Here is an 18525-nt window from a genome sequence, read left to right as displayed (position 1 = left end):
ATTGGTTGAAAGACTCTTCAGTTGTGCTAATACAAGCACTCAATTGGTTTTCAAGAATTGAAAGTTTCATTGTAACCCCGCCTCTTTCTTCTGTCATCACGCGATTGGTCAAAGTGAGTGCTATCAGAATTGCCGAAAGTGTGATTTACGTCACTTTTCTCGCTTTACGTCCAAAAAGTTTTGAGGTCTGCAAGGCAGTACGCGTGCACGTGAAACGAGATTCGAACTGTCTGTCAGACCAACCAAGATGCCAGCACAAACGATTAGTGGGAAGGAGGTTTCGGCGTAAGTCTGGTTTTTGTCTGTTGTTTGTTTGTTGTTGATTTCATGTCACGTGCTTTACCGCAGTGCTGTTAATTTTAACCAGCTCAGCGCGGCATGGCCATATGTACACCGCTTGCCAAATGAATCGCATTATTTCACTCCCACTTCTGCAATGTCTGAATTATTTTCCGCCTCGTACCTGGATATATAGTTAATTTAGTCAGGCTGCCTTTGCAGAATACTTTTTAATGTAAATTGTGGCGTCTGCTTGGGCAAGTTGCAGACTACGTGAATCCATAGCAGCAAATATGATGTGTTTAAAAATTAGGTGTTCAGGATGTGCTGAGGATTGTCCTACTGTGGCATGTTTTATAATTTTGATTTAAATAAGAGAAACAAGTAAATAACTCATGCAATCCTCACTCCCACGGGCACTACTGTGTCTTGAGTGATCATACATTGCTGTATTATGTAACAAGTTAGTGTAGTTAATGTGACCTTTGTCCTCTTGGTCAGATAAACTCGGATGGTTCGATTACCAGGAACATTTGTCTGCACTGTCTGTCGCAACAACATAACGTTTGATCTAAAAATGTATCCAAGCAATAATTGAAACATCACTTTTGAAAATGACATTGACTTGAAGTTGCATGTGTCAGTCATGAGACCTGACAGCCGTGCACTCATTAGCTCATCATGTATTACACCACGAAGCAACTGTCTAAAGGAATTGTGAAGCATGACAAAATCTGGCACACTACTCACTGTCTGTGTGAGTTTGTCTGATAGGTTTTGAATTTATACTTTTGCTATGAACCATTCAATTACTGAATGAATAGTTCACTTAGGCCATTCTTGTTTACAACACAGTTGCTAAAAATTCAGGGTACCTGTGACAAATCTGGAAAACATGACATTCACTCTAAATCATAGTTCTGCATTATTTTGCTTTAAGGGCCTTTCTCAATTTCACCAGAGAGTTACACAAGTTCTTGTAACCTGAAACACAAGTATCGTACACATATTTCTTGCTTTAGATGCTTGAAAGTTAACTAAAATTTACCCCTCAAACTCAACTTCCTTTCCTTGATATCAACATTTTAAAAAATACAGGGAGGCGTCTTTTACTTTTTTCTCAAGTTTTACTGAGCACCATATGTGTTCTGTTTTCTGGTAAATAGTCATGTTGCCATTGCCGTGGCTTTGCCCAAGTTCAACACTTTTAATGAGGATATTACCCACAAAATTTGGTGAGCCTTTATAGTTGGTTGTTACTTTTTCAAATAATTAAAGCAATTAACTAACTTGTAGGTTTAGTCACATATGTAGCCAGCAGAAGATGGACATTTCCCCTCTTAACTTGGTATGAGTAAATGCTGTCATGCATGTGTAATCAAGAGCCGTTAAATGACTTGCTGTGTGCAACATGTGCTAGATTAAATTAGGTAATCCCTTTTTAAAGTCGCGGTTTGTCTCTCATTTTCATCAGATATGGATAACAATGTGGGACTTTGTTTTTTGCAGAGGAAACAAACAATTACAATCAGTGTTGATATTGATGCCCATGGAGAAAATGATATTCGTTTGACCGTTGTCTTGAGTGTTTGACCTTTGAATAGCTCAGCTGACTGAGTTTAGGTTTATCTGTCCACACAACATGAAAATCGGCTTTGTTTCCCCCTTCCTCTCACCATTAAATGATTCAACTTACAGAGAAACAACACAACCATTGTTTGGTGCATGTAGGCGGCCTGATCTTGCATGTACAACCCAGGATAAGTGCCAAGATAATGTGGATATAAATATAATGAAAAAAAAAATGCTACAGTAAACCCCCGCTATCACAGTTCAGTTTTGGGGGTCCTGCTCTATCTCAGATTTTTTTCAAGTGTGATGATAGTGTTTATGCTGTTTTTTTAAATACTATTTATACATTAGTCTTTCCCTCTCACTATATTATGTATTTCAATTTTTACGTATTGGCTCATTAAAGGTTGGGAAACATTGCTTTAATGACACACCTCTCTCTCGCTCTCTCGCTCTCTCTGTGTTTGCGTGTTTTCTCTTCAGGCAGGTGAGGGAGAAGTTGAAGAGGGATGTCGAGCAGATGAAGCTTCAGGATTCCAACTTCCAACCTGGTCTCGTGATTTTACAGGTTAACAGTCACTTGATTTGTGCACTCCATTTTTGATCACTCTATGCTCACATGATTTGCCATGTGCGCCTCCCTGTTTTTTTTGTTGTTTTTTTTGCTATTTTCCTAACTTTTCCACAATATGCCAGACGTTTTCAGTGATTCATACAGGAACGCTGCATGTCTCTATAGGTTGGAGATCGTGACGATTCCAATCTGTACATTGGCATGAAGCTGAAGGCTGCTTCAGAGGCAAGTGATTTCATTTCCACCCTCACTTGTCCTATAAGATGCCTCCACTCATGTCTAACATGACCTCTTATATTTTCGGGTAGATTGGAATAAATGCCAAACACTTGAAACTTCCCAACACTGCAACCGAGGAAGAGGTGGGTACAATGTCTTGAATATTAACACCTTTGAAATAAACCTTTAGACATAAGATGCTGAGGTCTTAAAAGAATGTGGGACAGTATAGAAAATTACAGTTAGATTTTTTTTCTTCTTCCCCCTCTCAGATTCTTCACAACATAACAGAGGTGAATGAGAACTCTTCTTTCCACGGCCTCATTGTCCAGTTGCCCTTAGACTCCATCAACAAGATTGACACAGAGAAGGTGACAAATGCTGTGGCACCAGAGAAAGATGTAGACGGGTAAGCACAGGAGAGCTCCGTCTACTTCGATTCACTTCATTATGCAATTATCTCTATCTAGGTAATTCAGTTCGCTTGAGGTTAAAACAAACAAACAAACAAAAAAACAAGACAAAAAATTAAACCATTTGTTCATTTAAAACATTTAGTCTTTATACTAAATTGAAATAACTCTTAAGTGGATAATGCTAAGATAAGACTGATTTAAAGAGGTTTTTTGTCCTTTGATTCTAGACGTAGTGCCCCAAGAGGGAAATGGAATTAATGCAGGCATTTCTCCCCAAGTCGCTATTAATTACCTACCTATGGCTACAGTAGAAAATTGGTGGATGGATGAATGTTGTATTTGCGGAAAGTATTTGAGAAGCATGAATGCAAAAAAGAGGAATACTGAATAGAAGAAAACCGGAATAAACTTTTTCTATGATTTTCCCCGGTGGGTTTTTGCCCCAATAGAGCGGCATTAAGTTGTGAACTGTGTGCCTGGCTTTAAGGGATGCGCGGTGCAACGTTGAAGTCGACTTGGATGCTGAGTGCTTGTTGTAGACACTTGTGTTTGAATGTGTTTGGGTCTTGTATCTGTTTTCAGGCTTACAAGCATAAATGCTGGGAAGCTGTCTCGTGGAGACCTGAGCGACTGCTTCATCCCATGCACTCCAAATGGATGTATGGAACTGATCAGACAGACTGGTAAGCAGAGCAAGATCACATCCTGTGTAAAGTGGCAAATAAATGTCGTGTAAATTTGACACACCACAGAGAGGAGTGTTGTTGTCAAATTTGAATTAATGAAAAAATCGCCGCACATTGTCATGAACAGTTTCCATTAAGTGGTTCCATCAAGTGTGCACATGCGTACCCCAAGGGGTGGCGCTTAAGCGAATTGGACTGCTCTGCCGGGCCGCTAATAGCCACCAGCGGGTGCGGGGCAGCATGGCTGTTCAACCCTCTGACATTCCAGTGTCTTTAAAAGTGGCTCTGTCCATATTGCGACAGCGACAACAATACAAATCCCTCTTTCTTCTGCCTGCTGCTTCCTTGCAGGTGTGTCACTGGCAGGGAAACGAGCGGTTGTGATAGGCCGCAGCAAGATTGTAGGCGCGCCAATGCATGACCTGCTGCTGTGGAACCACGCCACCGTGACCACATGTCATTCCAAAACTGTGGAATTGCCTGAAGAGGTAACAACGACTGCATGTCAGCTCTAAATTATTCTCTAAATTAGGGGTGGGCAAAAGTATAGCCTTAGGGCCTGCCTTTAATCCAGCCAGCCCATCGAGTATACATGATCCGTTGTCCTATTGTGTTGTTGCCATTTGTTGCATTCGTTTAGCTGCCACCCCGCCCTCCCACTGAAACTGGTCAATTATGTATTCATTTATTTGTTGTTTAGTTTGTATTTCATTATCTTATGAAATAATTGGTTGATTTATTGTAAATAATACAAAAACAAAAAAAGTAAAACATTTGACATACAATACATCAATCTCTTGCATTTTATTATCCATCCATCCATTTTCCGAACCGCTTGATCCTCACTAGGGTCGCGGGGCGTGCTGGAGCCTATCCCAGCCGTCTTTGGGCAGTAGGCGGGGGACACCCTGAATCGGTTGCCAGCCAATCGCAGGGCACACAGAGACGAACAACCAACCACGCTCACATTCACACCTAGGGACAATTTAGAGCGTTCAATCAGCCTGCCATGCATGTTTTTGGAATGTGGGAGGAAACCGGAGTACCCGGAGAAAACCCACGCTGGCCCGGGGAGAACATGCTAAATTTCATTAATTACATTTATTAACAACAGTACGATTAGATACTGAGAATGCATTTTATTTGTTAAGATTATTTTAACGCGGAAGAACATGTTATCTATGGTAAAAGAAGGCACTGTCATTTACTGCGAGGTCAGCAATATGCCCTCAAAAAAAGTACACACCTCGTGTCAAAGCTTCCCAGCCTGTTGTTAAATATCGATAATTACAACATATAAACTGGCAAAATGTCTTTTGCATTGTTCAGGGAGGTTGCCTTTGTGATTAGATTATTTTCCCTGTCATAAACAGGTTCTGCTCAAGTCTGTCACTTGGCATGAGTTAAACTCACTGGATGGGTCAGAAAAGTTGATAACTACAGCGACCACATTGCTTACATTGGAAGTACTGGCTGCTTTTTCTAAAATAGCTCTCTTTAGTGTAACACACATCAGTAAGAACTTGCGGAAAAAATGTGCTTGAAGATCCAATAACCTTGAAAAATAATTGCTAAATCATCCAGCCCTAGTTGCTGGCCTAGAAGTGTTTTTCATACAATTATTTATTGTCATTATGACTACTGATTTAGTTTAGGTTTGTGATAGGCTACTGCGTATTCCGACTTGTTGACAAATTGAGGTTATGTTTCCTATGTCGGAACTCAACACTGACGTAAACCAAGCACTCCCTTTATCATCAATGCATTGTCTTTGCTGCTGATAACAAGACAATTCTTTTGCTTGCACCAAGGTTGGCAAAGCAGACATCCTTGTTGTTGGCATTGGGAAAGCAGAGATGGTGAAAGGGGAATGGATCAAGAAAGGGGCAGTAGTGATAGACTGCGGCATCAATCTCATTTCAGGTTCCATGCCTTTACATTTTGAGTTTAATCGTTCCTTTTTTTTTTCTTTGTCAGTTGCAGTTACCTTCATTCCTTTTATTTTCTGCAGACGAGAGCAAACCCAGTGGCAAGCGTGTTGTGGGCGACGTCCACTTCAACTCAGCCAAGGAGCAAGCAAGCTTTATCACACCAGTGCCCGGAGGTGTGGGACCCATGACAGTGGCCATGCTGATGGCGGTAAGGATATTTCGTAATGACAAGTTCATAAAGGGCTACATGGAATCATTTTACTTTCAAGAATCTTACCGGCAGAAGATTTCACATGTTGCGCACATGACAGCTGACTGAAAGGCACCAACGTGTGTGTCGGTCTATGTGTGTTTAGAACACAGTGTTGAGTGCAAAGCGTTTCTTGGAGAGCCATCAACCAGGGAGATGGACTATTTCTTATACCAAACTCAAACTCCAGAAGCCTGTGCCAAGGTATGCCAACTAATCTGCATCAAATACAAACCAAAACAAAACATTCAATTCACCTCGAGCAATGTGACATGGTTTTAATGGTGTTTTGTTTGGGGCGGTCATCTTTGTGCACTCACAGCGACATTGAGATTTCTCGCTCCTGTGTGCCAAAGCCCATTGACCGTCTGGCAAAAGAAGTGGGTCTGCTCTCAGATGAGGTGGACCTATATGGTAAAACCAAGGCCAAGGTCCAACTGAGCATCATCAAGCGGCTGCAGGCGCAGCCAGATGGCAAATATGTGGTGGTCACTGGGTATGCTGTACTTTTAACCCCCTTAACATTCCTGTTTGACTTGATGCATTTCATTCACGATTTGTGATTCGTATTGAAAATTTTGGCTTGCTTTTAGCTAAATGTTGCACATTGCGACCCCATCGTCATCCTAACATGCGGTTCAAATCTTACCTCACTGAGAGCTGTTCAAAAATATGCAAGATTCAAGGAACAAGATTTTGAGGTTTATTGCCTTACGCACTGTAAAAGGAAGACTGGTTTCGTGTACGGAGAGTCATGCTTTGAATCCAGCTGGCTGCAGCTGAAACTGTTGCAGTGCCTCCTGATCGCAGACGAGCTGCCCGTCATTTTCATAAATTGACGTAAATTAGTGACGAGATGCCCTTCATTTTCACACATTCCGGGCAGTTCACTTCTAACTTCATTCATTGGCCCTCCATGGATATGAAAATGGTTGGGATTTTTCAGCAAGAGCAAAACAATGAAGTTAAACTAAGCTGCAGTTTACTGTGAAGATAGTGTTCGTTTTTTATCCCTACAACTGCAATATTTGACATAGGGTATTTTTAAATTAATAGCTCTCTGCCAGTGTGAATCAAAACCAAGCATGCCTATCTTTTTAGTTACAGTTCTCGAATTACATACTACAAGTAACAGGGTACCTGATGTTGTGACTGGATGGTTTGTCAGTATTTCCCAAACTTTTGTTGGACATAAAGAAAAAAATATCGCACCATATTTCCAATCACAAACGTATCAATAAGTGGATGCAGAGGTTAATTATGAATTTTGTCATCTAGTGGAAGAGTATTTAATTGTTCTTCTTACAGTATAAATTGTTTGTCATTGATTAAGGAACAAACAGAGATGGGCACTTTACCCTATTTTACCAGTCTGTCCTGCGTCCGTGACCTGGGAACCCTTCCGTCATCGTCCCTCCATCCGATCGATGTTCACCAAATTTCTGTTAACATCTTTACGTGATGCTCACATCAACCTCTGAAAATATTAGAATGATGGCCCAAGGATCTTAAGGTGTTTTCCTCTTCATAGAGGTGCTCACTACGAAGTTTAGGACAATTCACAAGATTAAAAAAACCCACGTGTCTTGCCACATTACGCGATGACACACTTTGAAAAATGTGCAGGACTCTTGCATGCAAACACTGATGTATTCATCGCATACGCCTGCCGACAGAATCTTATTTTCAGTAACGCCATGATTGGCTGTTGCAGATAAGACTGTCCATCCGTCAAACAAAAATGACATCGTTTCTTTATATTTTTAATGTCTTGGTGATAAGCAAATCAACAATAATATTTCACAACACAACACTATGATAATAAATAAATTATAAAAACTTTACTTTTACAAATCCGTGCCTCAAATCAGAGGAGCATCTTTATCGGCTGGATTGATAGTGAAATGGTGTCAGTCGGTACAGTACTTTATGTTCTCTGACTGTACACTAGAGGGCAGCGTTGCTATAAAAATAGTATTGACATGATGTTGTTAACGAAATACAGTACAGTGATTGGCTACACTCTGGCCGTGTTATTTTGCCTCCTGACACCACATACTTAACCCGGTTAGAGACGATTAAAGGGACGGACGAAAACCCCGCTTCCACCCTTGCTTAGTCTGTCCTTTAAAAAAAACAAACAAAAAACTTTCCATCCGCCATCCTCCATCCCAAAAAATCGGCGTTCGACTGGGACAGACGGACAAACGAACCATTCCATCCCAGGGACAGAATGCCCATCTCAGCAAACAAAGATACATTACTCGTAGTAAGAGGTTTTCTAAGTAATTAAGTGAAATTAATTAATGTCCCGTGGAGCCCCGGCACACTTTTTGGAATCATTGGTCTAAAGATTTTGCTGACATGATTTTCTATGTGTAGTATTACTCCGACTCCACTGGGGGAGGGGAAGAGCACCACCACCATCGGCCTGGTCCAAGCACTGGGAGCCCACATGAAGCTGAATGTTTTCGCTAACGTCCGTCAGCCTTCGCAAGGACCCACATTTGGCATTAAGGGTGATCTGAATTGAAATGCTGTTGAAATTGGAACCTCGAGTGCTACACGTTTTATATTCAAGAGTTTTACCTTGTCTGCAGGCGGTGCTGCAGGAGGGGGATATTCTCAAGTCATTCCAATGGAAGAGGTAAAGTATCGTACTTCAAGACGCTAATTGTCATTCTAATCTATGAAAAAAAATGCACTCCAACGCATGGGAACCCAGCCCAGAAGCACATGGCGAAAATCTGCGAGTAATTGACAGTCCCCCCCGAAGGGTTGAATGCCGATAGACACCACAAGATTGCAGCAAGGAACTTTTGTCTAAATCAGTGTTTCCCAACCTTTATCGAGCCAAGGCACATATTTTACATTGGAGAAAAAAAATCATGGTACACTACTTCACAAATCAATTGACAAAAATTGGATATATAGGTTAAAAATGTACCTTCTGTATAAATTATTTTCTGCCCAAGTAATTGACAGTTGACAATTTCCTGCGGCACACTTGATCACCTCTCACGGCACACTAATGTGCCACGGCAAGCTGGTTGGGAATCACTGGTCTAAAAGCTCTCAGGCCACTTCAAATTGTTTCCATGGCAGACAGTTTCCACGTGATGGCGCCAGAGCAGTACTGGTATTGCGTTGGCTGAAGCCAGTGATGGGCAACTGACCGCCCACACTCAAGTGGCCCTCAATCTTGCCACCATGCAAAGGGATACTTGTAGTTTGTGTTTTTTGTTTGAAACATATCTTTTGTGACATCAGTCCTGCAATGTTTCTGACCCAAATATATACCGTATACCAGTATGTATATTTATTTGCTTGTATTGTTTTCCATAAATAGTTAACTAGTTTTCTTTTCAGTTCAACCTCCATCTCACTGGGGACATCCATGCGATCACAGCATCCAATAATTTAGTGGCTGCTGCCATTGATGCCCGCATGTTCCATGAGGCCACACAAAGCGACAAGGTAACTCCTCTTTTAATGTCTGTTATTAATTTTTATTTGGATCATAATTTTAATTGCTGTCCTTGTCTCTGCGTGCAACTTCAGGCTCTGTACAATCGCTTAGTTCCCCTCAGTGGAGGACAAAGGAAGTTCTCCCCGGTCCAGATCAACAGACTAAAAGTACTTGCTGTAATTAGTCTCATCAGTTTTCTTCGTTCATTGCAGTACCGTCAAACTCATGCTGTTTGCTATTCTTTTTAGAAACTAGGCATCGACAAAACGGATCCCACCACCCTGACCGAGGATGAGATCTCCCGCTTTGCCCGTTTGGACATTGACCCAAGCTCTGTGACATGGCAGAGAGGTGAAAACATACCAGAAGTATTATAATCATCATAAGTCAATCATGTCCCCTTCAATCAATTTGTTATGTTGTTTTTTTTCCCCATACCTCAAGTGCTGGACACCAATGACCGATTCCTCAGGAAGATCACTATTGGACAGTCGCCGACTGAAAAGGGTTACACAAGAGAGGTACATAGAAAACATCAAACGGTAACATTTATGTGAGGATTTTTTTAGGACTATTTTAAGTTTGATTTGGAGGAAGAACCCAAACAGGTTCTTAGGCGGAGCTAATTGAAAAATGATGGCGAGTGATGCACACAAAATGCATACTTCATTAGGTGCAATTGCACAATCCAGTGAGGACCAAAGTTTAAAAGCAAAACATGCCTTCAGTACTGCATGAAATATGTTTTGAATTGAATACCCCTCTGACAGGGTTATCAAAGCTGAGTCTTTGTTAAGGCATTTTTTAAAATAAATACAGCACTTGTAATGGAATTCATTAGGTAGTACAGGGACACCTCTTGTTGATACCTATTGGTGATTGTGCAAAAAATGAGCAGGAATTCAGTAATCATTTGTTGTACAATAAGGGACATGTGTATATATTTTTTTAATGTCTCTATTAACCTTCAGGCCCAGTTTGACATCACAGTAGCCAGTGAAATCATGGCGGTCCTCGCTCTTACCAGCAGCCTCGAGGACATGCGTGAGCGGCTAGCCAGAATGGTTGTGGCTACCAGCCGTGGTGGACAGCCCGTCACCACTGAAGACCTGGTCAGAAGCATTGACTGACTACAATTAGTAATGTTGTGGTACTTTGACTTGCGTTTTCTTTTTTAAAGTTACAAGCTGTCGTTTGGTCAGTTTTATTTAAAAAAAAAAAAAAAAGGCAAAATTTGACTTGCCGTTAAGTTACACCACATCTAGAGTGAATTGCAGGGACAAAAAAGGAAGGAAAAAAAAAAGAAGAGCCACACTCATAGGTGCACTTTCAGATGTTTATTGAATGGGAAAAGTAGCCAAACACACAAATACAAAATGAAAACCCTGGCAAGGAGCATGAACTCCAGCAGACGTCATGGAGTCAGAACTTCTGATGTCATTTACAAGGCCACACCCCCATAAAACTACATTCCTACTGTGTTTTGATGTGACTTTCGTCTTAATTCCTCTTCATAAAACAAATGTATTTCGTATACATTGTCTCTTTTACTATCCTTTTATGTTTTATATCCTTTTCTGTTTTATATTTTACAATACAGTTCTTTTTTTTCCATTCTGTCCAAACCCTAACAAAATACCTTTTATGAGGGGGCTTGAATGGATTAATGGCATTTACAACTATTTCAAAAGGAACGTTTGTTTAAATATATGGTATGATAGAGCTATCAAGTGAGTCAAGGTACCACTATAAATTTGCATGCTCTGTATCGCAACTAGACAAGTAATAAAAAAACAGCCAGTAACAAGATGACAGTCAGCGTTGCGCAAAAACACAACAAAATATTTATGTTTTTATATGTTTTATAGGGTGTGTGTGGTGCGCTAACTGTGCTCATGAAAGACGCCATCAAGCCAAATCTTATGCAGACTCTGGAGGTGGGTGAAACATTATACAACTACCTGTTACTAACTAGTTAATGGCTTGAGTAAGAACTATTAGGGGAAAAAAAGAATTGTGTGCAGACGACCTGATTTAATTCTCAATTTTGAGTCTCGTTTGAATCATCCAATTCTGCAGGGAACACCTGTGTTTGTCCACGCTGGCCCTTTTGCCAACATCGCCCACGGCAATTCCTCCATCTTGGCTGATAAAATAGCTTTGAAACTGGTTGGGCCAGAGGGCTTTGTTGGTAAGTGGATCAGAATGGTTCTTGTTTATGTGATGTGTGTTCTAATATATTCTTGGCAACATAACGCTGTGAATCCTCCAGTTTTCAATCTGATTGACTTTGTGCTCACATCCATTGTGCCTTTTGCCAAACAGTGACAGAGGCTGGCTTCGGTGCCGATATCGGGATGGAGAAGTTCTTCAATATCAAGTGCCGATACTCCGGTCTGAGACCCCACGTGGTGGTTTTGGTGGCCACTGTCCGAGCCCTGAAGATGCATGGCGGAGGGCCAACGGTGTGTTTTCCCTCAATCTCTTATCAACACAATAATTATTTTATTTTGTTTTGGTTCTTCTTAACAACATTTTATACAGTATGACCAACCGTGTTTCTCCTATAAAAATAGTAAAGGCCATCCATTTTCCAGAGTACTTGTTCTCATTAGTGTATGTCTTTAGAGCTGGAGCCAAACAACCATTCACCCTTGCATTGACATTGACGGACAATTTAGTTCTCAAACTTAGCCCAATCTTTGAATGTGGAAGGAAGCTGGAGTACCCTGATAAAACCCACGCAAGTATTAAGAGAAAATAAAGACCACACAGGAAGGCTCAGATGTGAACCTCTAACAGACTCGCTAAGCGGATTTGCAAACCAGCACACTGACCAAATTAGAAGGTCAAAGAGCAGTAATTCCTTTCACTTAGCCCATGTGTGTCTATGCCTATTAGACTGAATTTTAATACATTCATTCCATTAATGGATAAATCTGACTCTTAAAAAAAATGTATATATATACGTCTTTTCTAGGTTACTGCTGGTATGCCGCTCCCAAAGGAATATATTGAGGAGGTAATGTACTCGACTGCTTGACAGTGTTTCCCACTCAGTCTATACTCTATTTTTAGTTTCTCCTTTAAAACTGTCTGTTTCTTCTGTTTTTTTTTATTTATTTATTTTTAATCTGGCAAAGGCCATTATCATCTGATATCCATAAACTCCTATACAGTCTCCATTTAATACAGATGACAAATATAGAGTGTGATGTGGGCTACTACAGTATACCAGTACGAAGATGGGCCCTCTCATGCGTGTTGAACACACACAAAAAAAAAAAAAGCTACGGTGTACTTCGAATTTGGAAAAACAGTACACACAGATCAACACCCAAACATAACCCCGCTTTTGTTTGTGTGTGTGCGTGTGCGTGTGCGTGTGTGTGTAGAACCTTGAGCTGCTGGAGAAAGGCTGCAATAACATGAGGAAGCAGATTGAGAATGCCAATCACTTTGGTGTGCCGGTGGTGGTGGCTGTCAATGCTTTCAAGTAAGTCCATCCTTGTTTCTTCAAACACACTGGTGGTTGCTGTCCAGTTCGCCAGCTCTCAGATGGTTAGCCAATGCTAGCTAGTAGCTGCTCTAACATGGCTCACCTGACATACTCAACATTTTATTTACCCACATGCGTTATTGTGAAATGTCCTTGGATCTCGTGAAATGCACGATACAAGTCGACGCTATGAGTGTTGTTGTTACTGGTAAAACCATTGATTTGGTGTACATCACTGAAGTCTCAGCTAACTTTAGTACAACTGTACAATGATGCCTTGAGAACGTCAGTTTAATTTTTTCCTTGACCATGCTCGTAACTCAAAACGCTCTTATCTCAAATCATCCTTCCCAATTGAAATGAACAATAATCCATTCCTGCCGTTAATCCATTCCTGGGATGTCACGATAACAGCAGATCGTGATATTAAAAGTGCCATGATATCATCGTCGTCAGGTTACGATATTAAAAGCTACAAATCTATTGAAAAGGGCAGATTGTTTTCCATTTGTGCTGTTCCACCACCCTCTCGTGATGGTTTATCCATTATGCTATCGTTGTTGCTCCACAGGACCGACACTGATGCTGAGCTGGACCTGGTCTGCAGCATCGCCAGAGGTGCCGGGGCCTTTGATGCTGTGCGTTGCGACCACTGGGCCGAGGGTGGAGCGGGTGCCCATACTCTGGGGCAGGCTGTTCAGAAGGCCTCAAATACTCCGAGCAGCTTCAAGTTCCTCTATGACTTGGAGGTATGCATTCAAGGCAACCCGTCACCTGAAAATTGCACTTCTGTAAATGTTTGCGTTCAGACAAATAATTGTGGGTATACTGCTTCTTCATTTTTAGCTTCCTATTACTGAAAAGATCCGAATAATTGCCCAGAAGATCTATGGAGCAGATGATATTGAGCTTCTCCCAGAGGCCCAGCACAAAGTGGAGCTCTACACCAAACAGGTCTGCAGCTCACTTTGTCTTCTTGTTTCCTTGTAGGGAGGGATGAGAGGTTCATCAGAAGTTGACCAGGAGAACATTTCGATTTTGAATGACTCTCAGTAGAATGCAGATCTCTACATAGGTCACACAATATTGACAACTTCTTGGAATAGGTAGTAATGCTGTATCTAGAAAAATATCAGCATCAGAAACAGATGTAGGCAGAAGGCAGACCTGAGTTTTGAATACTTCTGGATCGGCATTGTTTGCCCTTAACAGACTGTTCCATGTTTATTGATATTCGGGTTACTCTTTGTTTTCATTATAATGCTGAAAAAAATCACTAACCTAGAGAACAATCTTCTCTACTGAGGTAAAACCATGTTTTTGTTCACTTCTTTTCTGTCAGGGTTTTGGCAAACTCCCAATCTGCATGGCAAAGACTCACCTGTCGCTCTCTCACGAGGCAGACAAGAAGGGTGTGCCCACAGGTTTCGTTGTGCCAATTCGAGACATTCGAGCAAGTGTTGGCGCGGGTTTCCTCTTCCCGCTCGTTGGCACGGTGAGCTTTTGTCATTATTGTACTCCATTAGCCAATGAATAACCTCAGTCAATATCCATTATTGTTTGTGAGGATAGTTACAATGCCTTATTTATGTCTCTTGCTGCTAGATGCCCACAATCCCTGGCCTGCCCACCAGGCCTTGTTTCTATGACATTGACCTGGATCCTGAGACTGAACAGATCAACGGGCTCTTCTGAGCTTCTGCGCTGGATGCTAGTAAGGAAATGACCTGCGGACGTTAGTCATACAGCACTGTGCAAGTCTTAGGCCACCACCAGATTTCTTGTGTTTGTCATCTTAATAACCTTTTTTTGACGCAGTATTTTTGACAAAACAAAACCAAAAAATACCACACGCAATCATAATGGCAAAACTTGTGTATGTTTACACATGTATAATATTACATGCAATTATTTTCACTGTTGTTACTTGGACTCAGATTTATGCACAGTAACTGTATTTAGGATTTATCAGCAATGTGATAAATGATTAAAATGTTGTTTTACCAGAGTGGTACACTGCTGTGTTATAATCGAGTTCTGGAAGTACCTTCAACTCATGTCTGTAAATAACACTTACCGTAATTTCTCGAGATAACACCCTCCCACCCACCAAACTGAAAATCATCCAAAATCAAGGGGAGTATCATACATCGGTTAAGGGGAAAACAACAAAACTTTGTCACTTTGTATCGACATTTATCGGTACCTCGTGGTTGTGAAGATTACTTTTATTCACTATAATATGTAATGTTAAATGTTTTATATATATACTGGAAAGGGTAGAAACGAAGAAGTAAATGGCCAGAAAAAGAAACTAATATGCCTTAATCAATGTCATGTTTTGTATAAAAGTGGCCTTTTTATTTTTTTATTTTTAACAATGCAAAGTCATCCGTCATATTTGGAAACATTTGGCACACACACGTTTTTTAATTTTTTTTTTACTTTTGTGCCATCGTACGATAGGCTTGAAACAAGGAAAGAGAACTTATTTTTGCACAAAAAAAAAAATATATATATATATGTCGAGGAACCCAAATTTGCGGATAATACTTAATTTTTTTGCGTGTGGATACCGGCAAATCAGGGGACTGTATAAGACATGAGTGCAGAGAAAAAGCTGTGTAGAATGGCGAATTTGGGGGGTGTACAATATTTGTGATTGTGTTATTCTCGAGGAATTACGGTAGCTTTGCCTGACTACTGAACCTCTTGGTACTTTGAAATTGATAACCAACAATTTTGTCATAAGTTTTCTCAGGCTGTCTTATCATGATAAATACTGTCTCCATTTGGATACCCTCACTTATGAAAAACATTCCATTTCAAAATGCCTCTATTTTGAATTGCCTTAAGTATTTCAAGCATTGTATCACAGTGCCTAAACTGATGAATCAGACAATTGAGCTCTAATAAAATATTTTTAATCAAAAATATTTTTTCATCTTGAATGTTATTTTATTTTTATGGAGTAGTGGTACGTTTGCCTGACTTGGCTGCAGGCAGGGTGGGTTCAATTCCCACAGTGAATGGTTGTTAATTTCTGTGTGCCTCGCCACTGACAAGCTGAGGGTGGAATCTGCCTTTTGGGCAAAATCACTAGGGAGAGGCTCGAGCTGACTCTGGTATTAAAAACAAATGGAATGACTTTTAATAGATTCCAAGCACCAATATGAAGATAATCCCAGTCTCCAAATGTGTCATTTTTAAACCTGTTTGGACAACAAACTAATTGCAGCTAACTTTCATTTCTAACCTCTCAGTCTAAGAAAAAAACATGACTCAAATGGCACCTTTATGTTCTGTAGAGGGACTAAATCCCTCAGTGATGCTATCATTCAGGTCCTGAATAAGCAAAGCATCCCCAGACAATCGCACTACTACCACCACCATGTTAGACAATTGATATGATGTTTTTCTGAAATGCTGTGTTATATTTTTACCAGATGTAAGAAGACACACAGCTTCCAAAAAGTTAAAACCTTTGGCTAATAAATCAATCGAATATTCTCCAAAAAGTCTTGGGAATCATTCAGATGTATTTTGCAAAAGAAAGACAAACCTTTATGTTCTTTCTGTTCAGCGTTACTTTTTGCCTTGGAACTCTGCCACGGATGTCATTTTTGCCGATTCTCTTCCTCATTCTTGAGTCATGAACAATGCCCTAGACTGAGGCGAGGGAGACTAGCAGTTCTTTAGACGTTGTGCTGGGTACCCTTGTGACCTCTTGGATGAGTCATCGCTGTCCTCTTGGCGTGATTTCTGTAAACTGGCCACTCCTGGGGAGGTTCGTGACCGTTTCATGCTCGCTCAATTTGTAGATGATGGCTCCCATCGTGATTTGCTGGAGTCCTCAAGCTTTAGAAATGGTTTTGTAACCCTTTCCAAACTGATAGATGTCAATGACTTCATTTTACATCTGTTCATGAATTTCTTTGGATCATGGCATTTTGTTGCATTTTTAAAAAATCTTTTGGCAGGCTTGAAATTTTGTCAGACAGGTTCTACTGGGATAGGCTCCAGCACAATCGTGCCCCTCGTGAGGAGGTTCTATTTAGGTGATTTCTTGATTGAACAGATCTGGAGATCAGGCTTGGGTGTTGTCACTGAGAATGAACGGAACAACGTGATTAGCCACAGTAAATTAATGATTTAACAAGGGTGGAAGTACTTTTTACACACAGAATCACGTGGCCTTGAATCCCCCTCCCCCCCTTTAATAATCAAAACCAATTAAAAACGGCATTTTATGTTTACTCAAGCTATGCGAAATAATAAAACCTTTAGAAGGGGTGGCAATACTTTTCAGGTGTTTTAGCGAGAACAGAAGTCAGTTTTGGTTCTTTTTAGTCAGCAGGGCAAGATTATATTTTGTGTTGGTGATTGCAGCTCATTATCACTCAACACAAGTCATGTTTACAGGGTATCTCTCCTCCCTCATGGTTGTCAAAAGTATTTTATTTTCAGCTGAAGCAAATATTGATGTTGTTTGATGGACACGAGCGGTGGCCAGGATGCTACATGGAACAAACACAACACCATACAAAGTGGATTTAAAATGCTGCATTTAGTGTCACCCAAAAAATACATTTTTTCCCTTTTTTTTAAACTTCTGATCTTAACATGATACATAATGTGTAGCTTGTGCTTAATTTATCATTCAGTCATTTTTTTCCCCAGAGACAAAACAAGCCACATTTTATTCCGTCTATGTCCATATATGTAAAATGCCAAAGAGTCACTTTCTCTCGCTTGAGCAGCGTAAACACGCAAATTAAAATGTGCTGTTCTAATTCATTTTCTCTCTTATACTGGATGTTTAGCAGGTAGTGTACACGGTTTAGCTACATTGTAAACAGTTGCTGTTTTATCAGCAATAATGACTTAAAAATTAGCCCAATTGCCGAGTAACCAGGAATCACAAAGTATTTCAAACTTTTTGTCCAAAACTTTAATCGTGAGAATCATTTACATTGGATGATGATGAAATTACTCGGAAAAGGCAAACTCCTTGACCAGGTCTTCTCAGAAATAAAATAAATGCACTTAAATAAATAAATACACAAAAGGAAACATGTCAGATAAAAATAAATATAGCAAATACAGGCTACATCAGTAACATAACTTAAATAAATACATAATATAAAATAGTCTACATTCAAAATCAGTCTGCATGCCATCATACCAGTTCATAAAATATTCCGAAAGCAAGTGACAACATGAGCAACAGCAGAAAATAGTTATGTTTTGGTGAAGCATATTATAGAATTATATACTGTATATCCCTATGTATATATATTTCTTTACAAATAATATTTGGCATTATATTCATTCACACTATAGATATGGTATACATAAGATGAAAATAGTTTTAGCTAAACTACCCACCACCCTCCCGCCGTTTTGCCTTGTAATCACAGAATTGCTTCTTCACTTAAAGGAAATGTTGAAGTTTCTGCTTTGTTTTGATTTCGAAAATGTCCCCAATAAGTATCTCATGTCTGGCTCTTCAGTTGAGAAATATTGAAAAGATGACGGCAGATGTGTTCATGATGCAGAGATGATTAGCTTTTGGCAAATAGATAAAAGATGTGTGGCTAAAATAGTGTTTTTACAGTGTGTCAGATAAG

General features: G+C 40.2%; 1 protein-coding gene across 1 annotated transcript; it reads left to right on the top strand.

Annotated features, from left to right (window-relative positions):
• Positions 1–177: 177 nt before the first annotated feature.
• Positions 178–15831, top strand: mthfd1b (methylenetetrahydrofolate dehydrogenase (NADP+ dependent) 1b). Its single transcript, XM_086127951.1, has 27 exons — positions 178–285; positions 2335–2419; positions 2591–2650; positions 2734–2787; positions 2917–3053; positions 3643–3743; positions 4098–4234; positions 5558–5669; positions 5758–5885; positions 6034–6131; positions 6250–6423; positions 8310–8446; positions 8528–8574; positions 9297–9404; positions 9489–9563; positions 9645–9747; positions 9841–9917; positions 10368–10508; positions 11265–11333; positions 11476–11587; positions 11722–11861; positions 12377–12418; positions 12792–12892; positions 13467–13644; positions 13742–13849; positions 14238–14390; positions 14501–15831. Exons 1-27 carry the CDS (start codon positions 248–250, stop codon positions 14588–14590), a joined length of 2805 nt encoding a protein of 934 aa, XP_085984077.1. The 5' UTR covers positions 178–247; the 3' UTR covers positions 14591–15831.
• The last annotated feature ends 2694 nt before the right edge of the window (positions 15832–18525 follow it).

Source organism: Hippocampus guttulatus, chromosome 13, assembly GCF_054856545.1.
Source record: "Hippocampus guttulatus isolate MCC_2025c chromosome 13, RoL_Hgut_1.0, whole genome shotgun sequence".
NCBI lineage: Eukaryota > Metazoa > Chordata > Actinopteri > Syngnathiformes > Syngnathidae > Hippocampus > Hippocampus guttulatus.
This window is presented reverse-complemented; position numbering and strand designations above follow the sequence as displayed.